The sequence below is a fragment of the Nylanderia fulva genome, unplaced genomic scaffold (assembly GCF_048542155.1).
Source record: "Nylanderia fulva isolate GAGA-0341 unplaced genomic scaffold, ASM4854215v1 Scaffold18, whole genome shotgun sequence".
In the NCBI taxonomy this organism is placed as follows: Eukaryota; Metazoa; Arthropoda; class Insecta; order Hymenoptera; family Formicidae; genus Nylanderia; species Nylanderia fulva.
In genome coordinates this window covers 1,693,903-1,704,113 of record NW_028190055.1, presented here as the reverse complement: position 1 = coordinate 1,704,113, position 10,211 = coordinate 1,693,903, and the positions used below count along the sequence as shown (strand labels likewise).

The window sequence follows — 10,211 nt, the reverse complement described above, 5'->3', positions numbered from 1 at the left end:
ACTCCGGTTTCAGTGTTGCCAACGCCGAGAAACCAATTCTCGGGTTTTATGTAGTGGTGTATGTCTGTACACGTACATACACCACTGCATCGCTCACGCGGACGCACGTAAGAGAGACAAGGACCGATAATCACGTGTTCTCCTTGTTCCTCTACCGTGCCGGTATACGCGAGATGCCGCCTAAAAATGCTTTCTGGCTTTCCGTAGCAGAAAGCAGTAACGTAGCAAGACTAATAAGCACCCATTTTTGTAAATTTTATATATGCTTATGCACATATGTGGATATATTATTTATATATAAATATATATATATATAAAATATACTAATTTACTCTCAATTATATATGCTACTGTTATTATTTATCATTAGACAATTATAAAACAGAGGTTATAGATTTGGTCTGACTACACTGGCCTCAAATTAAAGTTGTATATATATTTATTTTAACATTTCGACCATACGGGATGTGGTCCTTTTCAAAAATACAGATTGGAATATCAGAGAGTTACAGCATTTCGTCTTTAAGATGTAAGCGCAAATTATGATTCGGAGAGATTTAACTTGTCAAATAATAAAATATAAAATAAATTATAAAACATATACATATATAATTTGTAGTGCTATATATATATATGTTTTATAATTGTCTAATGATAAATAATAACAGTAGCATAATTGAAAGTAAATTAGTCTACAATGTTAGACACGGGGTACTTGTTAGATTTGATAATTATTGCTTATACTTTTTCGAGAGACAAGAATAAGAGAACGAATATAAATTATTATTAGCTTGTATAGCAATCATAGATTGACGAATATGCGTTGATTATTCTTGATTTCTTTTCTATTATTGATGTTATTGTATAATTTGCTCCATAAATACTTATAACATAAAAGAACTTATGTCGAGTAATATTGATCAATGCAAAGGATGTTCAGTATGTATCACCCAGTAAATTATTAGAGTTCAAATATATCAATATCAATTTTTTAATAATATATTGGAATACAGAGAAATGATAAAAAAATATATTTCGGCAATAAAAAATTTTATAAATATATTGAAAATATTTTTACTACACGCGCGCGCGCACACACACACACACACACACACACACACACCCACATACACACTATATAAATGCAAAATAATACAGAAAATAAATTTATAATAAAAATCAACATACCAGCTATTTGTGTGTGCATATGTAGCTGCAAGCATGCAACGGATTTATTACTTGATAAATTTATTTACGGACTTATTTTGCATTTATATATATATATATATATATATAGTGTATGTAATTGTAAAAATGATTAAAATATTTTCAATATTTAAAAATTTTCAAGTTTATCGCCTTATTTCTATAATTTTTTCTATATTCTAATATATTGTAAAAAATTGATATTGATATATTTGAACTCAAGTTTTTTACGTGATTGAATATTATTGCATTGAGCCATCATACGTTACTCGTAAGTTTCTTTTACGTTATAATAGTATTTATGTAGCAGAGAGAAAGAGATAAGAGAGAGATTATACAATATAACTTTAATAATCGAAAAAAATCACGATAACGCTATTGTCATATCTATGTGTGTGCATATATATAAACATATTAATTTGCATATTATCTACCCAGACAGCACCAAGTCTAAAATTGACGCATAAGATAGCATTAAGAAATTTTTAAGACAGCTATCTTATGATATGATATCAAAAAGACATCTTATAAAGATATCTTACGCGCCAATTTTGGACTTGGTGTTGTTTGGGTATATAAATAAAATATGTACACAAATAAAATAATATTTGCATAAATATTATTTTATTTGTACATATTTTATTTACATAGATTATATGCAAATATTTAAATAAATCATTCGATAATTTATTACACATTTTATTTATTATATAGATTTATATAGATTATATGCAAATATTTAAATAAATCATTCGATTATTTGTTACAGATGCATAATGTGAAATATATATTGCGTACACGAAACGATAATTGGAAGATAATGTTAGGCAAGAATTATTGCTATTCTTATTGTTCTTTTACATATAATATACATATACAGAGAAACAATGATAATACGAAAACCGGTTCTTGCTGATATCTCCCAATAATCGCATTCGTTCAACGCATTAGTGTTTGTGTCTACATGGATGTACTACATATGCGATGTAAGAGAGACAAGGACAGAATGATAGTCTCTCCTTGTCAAGCTGTTAGCTGTCAGTATGTTACCACGGAAATTTCCCCTGCTCCTTATGAATCTAGTGAGAATCTTATCGTCCAGATATTTCATAAAATAAGTGACATAACTTTGGTTTTTTTTTTTTTTAATATATTCTTGATATAATAAAGTAGTCCGCCAAAGAGTCGGATATTTGCATTTTTTGCTCTGAAAAATTTATAATAAATAAATACGGACTCCTGGCTAACCCAACCTTACCCGTTACTAGCTGCGCATTCCCCCAAGTTTTATTATAAATTTTATTTTCATCTTTTTTTCAATAAATAACTCTTTGGCGGACTGCATTTGAGCTTACTGATTAAGAATATCATAAATTTAATAAGATTCATTCAGTAGTTTCGCTAATATCTGGAATATAAGAATCTCTAATTCCCGGCCGGCCGATAGGCGTCTCCACCATGTCGCCTGCCGACCCTTAAATATAAAAAACATACCACTTTTTTCATTTAATTTATTTAAAAATTTTTTGAAAAATTGATAATTTTATAATAAAGTTCAAATTTTCACTTTTTTTTACATAAAGTAACAATTTTTAAAAAGTTAGATAGATATATGTCATATTTATTAAAAAATGTAAGTATTTAAATATATGTATAGAATAAAATTTAAACATATATACAATAAGTTTCTTTATATATATATATATATATATATACAGAGGTTGGACAAAATAATATGAACACCTGACATATACACAATATTTATTTATTAATAAGGTGTTGGGCCACCATTTGCTTGTAGAACAGCTGCAATTCTTCGCGGAATAGATTTGTAGAGTGTCTGAATAGTTTCCAACGGAATGTTGTCCCATTCTTCTACCAAAACATCCGCCAATTGCTTCAATGATGTTGGAGATGGAAATCTGTTCCTTATTCTCTGCTCTAAAACTCCCCACAACGGTTCAATTATGTTGAGGTCTGGCGATTGTGCTGGCCAGGGAAGATGTTTGATGATATTCTGATGCTCCTCAAACCAAGACTGAACCTTTTTGGCTGTGTGTATGGGCGCATTATCATCCTGGAATATGGCAGTGTTTGGCAGCAGTATGCTAGTCATAGTAAGAACTTCATCATTGAGGATGTCGAGATATTCATTCGCAGTAATCCGGCTAGTAATGTGAATGAGAGGACCAGCTGAATACCACGATATAGCCGCCCAAATCATAACGGAACCTCCCCCATGCTTGACTGTAGGAAGCAGGCAGTCCGGATCGTAGGCTTCTTTTGGGGTTCTCCATACATAAACCCGGCCGTTAGTAGGAAACAATGTGAACGATGATTCATCGGACCATACCACATTTTTCTAATCATCAAGTGTCCAGGTTTTATGATCGTCGCACCACTTCTTTCGTAGCGTTGGCTTCCGTTATAAGGGGTTTTGCAATTGCAGCCCTTCCATGAATGTTAGCTTTGTGGAGTTCCCGCCGTACTGTTTTTGTCGAAACAGTATTACTCAGGTGAGCGTTGAGTTCTGCTGTCACTTTTGCCGCGGTAGTTTTATGTTGTCTGGCCACAATCCTTTTTAATGTTCGTCGGTCTCTGTCAGTTAACTTTGGATTTCGTCCACTATTCCTCTTCGCCGATGATGTTTTACCATGTTTTGTGTATGCTGTCATTACTGTGGATACTGTCGCTCGTGAGACGTTAAACAGTTCAGCTGTTTTCGTCACAGACGCTCCCGCTAACCGAGCACCAACGATTTGCCCTCTTTCGAAGTCTGAGAGATCACGCATTTCACCGTCGCAGAACAAAGCGTATAATACACTGAAATATAATCTACAAGACTTGCCACGTAAACTGTGCATTACATACGCATCGAATTATTTACACGGAAGCAGTGTTGTCACATGCAACAAACTATACTATATTGCATGGTGTTCATATTATTTTGTCTAACCCCTGTATATATATATATGTATGTTTAAAAAATGTATGTGTTTATAAAATATCTCCTTTATAAGTATATCTCCTATTTTTTATATATACGATAAATTTGCAATGCCATTTTTCTCATTCTACAACTACATATGATTCTCTTTCTAAAAATAATTAATAAAAATTAAATGTTACTTATATGTGCATTTATCTTTCTTTGATAACACAAATAACAAGAATAAAATATAATACAAAGCAAGATTGCAATTGTGATGCTTACTTGATATTTTTTGACAAAGAAACTAAAATATTTTAAATATTTATCACTATTTTATCATGGTTCAATAGTAAGATATACACCATCTTTGACTAAAAGTGTAATGTATATATGTTATTATTATTTACAATATAATTAATATATACATTATGTATAACTATAAAATAAAAAATAAACTATATTAAATATATAAATATATATATATATATATATATATATATATATATATCTAGTTTTACATTTTTAACAAAAATCATATATAACATTTTCTTGCAATTTGTGCAAGAAATAAATGTGAAATTGAAGATTTTCTCATATCATAATTCATATTTAATAAATTAGAAAATGTCTCACATTTTGTCATATTATTTTATGAATAATTTTAATTACTTAATATAATTATGCTATATAATAATTATTCGTCCAAAAAGAGCAATATATTTATATTTTATAAAGTCTTTATCTACCTACATCATCTCCTTTTTTCTTTGTTCTTTTTTGTCTTATTATTATATTGTAAGGCTAGGCAAAAATGCAGATTAATATCAAAATTAAATATCTTTTTCATATATATTTATATAAGTATGAGAGATGCTTTGATATAAGATGCTTTCAAGGTGTACTAATATATAAAACTGATTTCTGTATAAGTTTATAATTAATGTAATTATAATACATATAAATCATTGATCAAATTACTTTGCTAATATAATTGTTCAACATGAATATATGTAAGAATTACTCGAAAATATATAAAAATAATGAGAGATTACTAGATTTTTTTATCAAGATATTATCTATAAAAAAATTTTATAGAAATTATAAATTTTGGTAGAAATTATCGAGTCTTTTAATTATTAATTTGCAGATCACATGGATAATGTTCTGCCAACATCTTGTTTGGTACATAATAACAATTTTCAAATTTACAAAAATATCGACCAATTTCTTTATGAGTAATCCAACTCGGTATAGATGTCTTCTTTATAGCATCTATAATCAAAAGAAACATTTTTATGCAGATTTTTATATGTAGATGAGATCATAAATCATAAATATATAATTATACATTATACAATTTATACACTATACAATTTATAATATAGAAATATATTCATAAGATTTATAAGATGCTTCTAATAATTTTCTTATACCTTCAATGACGTAATATGCTTCATTGTTTTCACAAAAAACTTTGTAAAATGGTTGTAATAGAGTATCGGAGTCATTATATAAGGATCTGCATTGTGTCCATTCTATATCTACAAGTGCGTTAAATACTTCGTCCCATCCAATAATTACGCCTGTTAAGGAACGAGTTCTGATTTTATCATAACATGTTACAATCATTCCAACTGCAAACATCATCTCCTTTTTTCTTTGTTTTCTTTTTTGTCTTATTATATTGTAAGGCTAGGCAAAAATGCAGATTAATATCAAAATTAAGTTTATTATTAATGTGATTATAATACATATAAATCGTTGATCAAATTACTTTGCTAATATATTTGTTCAACATAAATATATGTAAGAATTACTCGCAAATATATAAAAATAATGATTAAACTCTAGATTACATATCTCTTTGTAAAATTAATATTAATATTATAAATATTAATAATATGATTATCATAATTATAATATTACCAGATGTTTTGTATAATTCCTAAATTTATTCAACATCATTTCGGCGCGTCTTACTTCTGCACATCTACTGTTCTTAGAATTATTCTGCAAATAGATATAAAGAGAAGATTCTTAATAAATCAAAGAATAAAAAAATTTATGATTCTATCTATATATGAAAAAAATTAATTTATATACCTGTATTTCAATCAATTTAACCATGAGATCTGACAAATCCATGTGATGCTGTATATAGTAGCGACCTAACTGTGCAATTGTATCTATGTTATCTGGTTCTATCAGATGCTGGAGTTCTAATAATGAACGTAATTCTGTCCTTTTGTCACGGCTTACCATTTGCAAATAATTGATCATCCTCAACATTATCTTAAAATATAAAGAATAAAATTAAAATATAAATCTTAAAATATAAAATATAAAGTTAAGATTTACAATAGATAAGAAATATTTTTCTAATTGTCTATGAAATGTTTTATTGACCCATCATATATTTGCTAATATCTATGCAACTGATTATTTATTATGTTTACTAACTATTGAAAAGCTGTCATATGTATATGCACAATATATGTATGTAATATATAAAAATTGCCAACCTCTGTAGGACTAGTCTTGTTGTATGTACTGAAATTTGCTATAGGACACTTCTTAGTACCACGAATTTTGGGACAGTCATTTCTGGTTAGAATAGATCCACGATGCAGAACATCAATATAGAAGCATTCTTCATCTTCAGGATTTGTTGTGTTGCTGTAAGCAATAAGAATATATGTAAAATAAAAGCTGAATAAAATCGAGAAGAGTAAGATGTTTTCAGAAAAATAAAATTTTATGCTTACTATTTTGACTTCCAACTTAAAAAGAAGTGACTTGGAAAAGATATTAGATCGCAACGTATACCAAGTCTTCTCGCCACACTGTGAAATACTATTGCCAGGGATACTGCATTACCATTTTTCTTTTCCAAAACCTATGCATTAAAAAATCACAATAAAAAATTAATATTTATAAAATATAAATATGAGCTATATATTTATAGTTTAACTATTATTAATATATCATAATATATATTACTCTCCATAAGTTTGGAAACACCTTACATTTTACAGTTAAACAATCGTATGGCAGCAATCTGTGTAGATTTTTTGTATCAATAAATTGTTAAATATTTAAATGACATTTTTATTTATGACAGATCCCTGCCATGCGATTGTTTAACTGTCAAATGTAAAGTGTTTCCAAACTTGTGAAGGGTACAGTATGCAATAAATAACAAATGCCCATTTATAAGACTGTTTTTTGTAATCACGATTAATAATATTTCAAATAATATACTGATAAAAAACATTCCATTAAGTTTATATTTTTGCATGTTATGAATATCTGATTAAAGAATATTTCTTTAGAGAATTTTTCTCTTAAATTAAGAGGATCCTTTTGACAGATCTGTGCAGACTTTTTGTATAAATAAATCATAAAATAAACGTAAAATATTTAAACGACATTATTATTTATAACAGATCGCTGCCATGCAATTCTTTAACTGTAAAATGTAAGGTTTCCAAACTTATGGAGGGTACTGTATAACTTACACAATCTATAAAAGTATATTTTTGACTGGTGATAGCAGGATCCACACAAAGCCATCCACAAAAACCCACTTCATCAAATAAAACCTTTCGTAGAGTATCTATAATCTGTTTTCCCTCTTTAATATTCCATTGGTTATCATCAATATTATTATTTTCCCAAAAGGAAAATAGTTCAGTGGGCGTCGAAAATATTGAATGCTCAGAATGTTCTTTTTTAAGGCACTCCAATACTTGCTGTGCTATACTTGTTAATGATGCTTTTACACGTGAGTAAGAAACATGTTTTCTAGGTTGATACCATTGAGCTACAATAGTAGCTGCCTGTTCTAAAATCTGCTGTTCTTCAGGATAATTTATAAATTCTTGCCATATACTTTTTAAACGACATTGCTGCAGGTATCGAAGAAGTTTTTTGACATAATATCTATGTGTTAAATTGGATTCCCTAAAAAGTATATATATTAACTGCAATAAATCCAAATGTTGATCAAAAATATTTGAACAGTTTATTAAATCTTACCTTGGAGATTGTGCAAGGATACTCATTAGTTCATCTATGACAAAATAATAATTCATATGATATGCACCTTTTTCTAGATGAAATAATGAATCAAAATCTTTCATGTCACTATCAGATAGATCATCTTTATAATAGTGGAGATCAGACATTTGCTCCACATAATGCCATAATTCTTTCCTGCATTTCACACTTGCTTTTACTTCATTTTTAAAATTTATATGCCTTTCATATTTCCGTTTATTGTAGACTCTTTTCAAATCAGGCCATCTAGAATTAAGACAAAAGATTGATACTTATATAATTTTCTGAGTATGTAATATTTTATCGTTCAGAATGCATGATGCTATTGCATTAATAAATTTTATATGAAAAAATTATATATTTCAAATAAATTAAAAAAATTGTATAATATAATAATCTTCTTTTTAATGCATAACAATTTTTAATGCCTAAACAATAAAATATAATATCAATAAGAAATATTATTTATATCGCCACTACATAGAATAAAATTGCTATAATTACAAGATTACATCATAATAGGAAATCTAATAAGGAAATAATAGTACATTAATCATTAAACATATATACATATATGACTAAGCTTATCAACAAGATCCTTGTTTGCATAAGCAGATATAGTTCTATAATAAAAAATAATACAGGCATTCATATCTTTGTTTGCCATCATATTAAATGAAAAATTGAACACAAAAATTTTATTATTCATTATATTCGCCATTTGCATTATCTAATTATTTGCTGAGAATACAATGAAACTGAGTCCTTATACATATATAAGTGAAAAATAAAAAATACAGTTTATCATGTGCTACATGTCAAATAAATCGAAATAAGTCGAAGAATATAAAAAAAATATTTATTTACAACTGGATTCCACAGTTAAGTACAAAAAATATTACTTAAGGATGAGGAAGATCATTACCTTTGATAAAGTTTGTTTTGCCAAAGTACATTATCATCGTTGATCATATCATGGAAACCTTTACACGTAGAGGCAAAACTGACGACGTCTTTAATGCTGACACTGACATTTCCCAGGATAATGCTGATCACTTCGCTAGATAAATGTGTTATCGCAGCCATTGCGAGATAAATTTGATGAAGTACGCAAAAAGTACGATTTGCGATCCGCGTTAACTCGCGATGGACGTTTATTTGTCGCACGATTAATTACGCACAACTTTAACTTACGATATAAATTCACAAAAATTGTACTAAAACATCCGAGATTGACTGCTACATTTCTCAAATATTCATATATTTATTGTCTCCATCTGTTCACCAGTTCTATTTGTTTGCCAATGTTAATTATCATAGAGCGTATAAAATTAATAGACGTGCAAATGAAAATCGAAATGCGATCTCTCTTCGATTCCTTTGGAAACAGAAACTCGTAGAAAATGGTGTGGTTGGGGAAGCGACAGTGCGCGTCAGTTTTCCCACCATCGTCCCCCACTGCACAGCACGACGAAGCGAGACAGAGGGTTCGTTCTTCATTGCTGCACTGATGAACTAGTGTAATAAGTTAGAGTGAAACAGAATATATTTATCTTGCTTTAACTTATTGCACCAGTGTGCACTTGTTCACCAGTGCAGCAATAAAGAACTAATCTAGAGGTATCTCTCTTCTCTCTCAAATTTGACAGTTTTGACAGTTGTATGTGCAATTGACAGCTGTTTGATGATGTATAATTTTTTAAATGTTTATTAGGATATATTATTGTTAATTTCTCACAGAACCTACAGTGGTAAGTATCTAGATTCAAGTGTTTGCAATAATAAATATATATAAGTACAATAATATATATAATAAATATAATAAATTTGTAATAATATAATATATATACATTCTAAGGTTTTTGCAATTATTTCAGAATTGTACAAAATAAAGAGATTCTCTTTCTTTTTATTCTACGTACTAAGGAGCAGATTTTTTTTAATATGGAAATGGATGTTGCATTAATGTGCATTGTAAAGACTTTTCTTGAACCATCTTCGTACATTTACGAAG

General features: G+C 28.6%; 1 protein-coding gene across 2 annotated transcripts; it reads right to left on the bottom strand.

Annotated features, from left to right (window-relative positions):
- Positions 1-5,053: 5,053 nt before the first annotated feature.
- LOC114938418 (F-box only protein 21) lies at positions 5,054-9,673 on the bottom strand. 2 transcript variants are annotated; one of them, XM_029312386.2, is made up of 9 exons: positions 9,123-9,673; positions 8,177-8,443; positions 7,657-8,101; positions 6,904-7,034; positions 6,661-6,814; positions 6,242-6,430; positions 6,065-6,148; positions 5,572-5,830; positions 5,054-5,410 (listed from the first exon to the last, which is right to left on the bottom strand). In XM_029312386.2, the coding sequence occupies exons 1-9, from the start codon at positions 9,281-9,283 to the stop codon at positions 5,268-5,270; spliced, it is 1,833 nt and encodes a 610-aa protein (XP_029168219.2). In that variant the 5' UTR covers positions 9,284-9,673; the 3' UTR covers positions 5,054-5,267. The 2 variants fall into 2 exon arrangements, with proteins under 2 accessions (XP_029168219.2, XP_029168220.1); XM_029312387.2 differs by lacking the exon at positions 5,054-5,410 and having other exon boundaries at positions 5,657-5,721; positions 9,123-9,672.
- Positions 9,674-10,211: the final 538 nt, after the last annotated feature.

What these genes read in the sequence shown, in the direction of transcription:
- LOC114938418 (XM_029312386.2), bottom strand. Translation starts at nt 9,283, where the DNA reads ATGGCTGCGATAACACATTTATCTAGCGAAGTGATCAGCATTATCCTG. An exon ending in TTAAGTTGGAAGTCAAAATA is followed by an intron (nt 6,815 to 6,903) that starts GTAAGCATAAAA and finishes TATTGCTTACAG; the next exon opens with CAACACAACAAATCCTGAAG. An exon ending in GGAATTATACAAAACATCTG is followed by an intron (nt 5,831 to 6,064) that starts GTAATATTATAA and finishes ATTTTTGCCTAG; the next exon opens with CCTTACAATATAATAAGACA.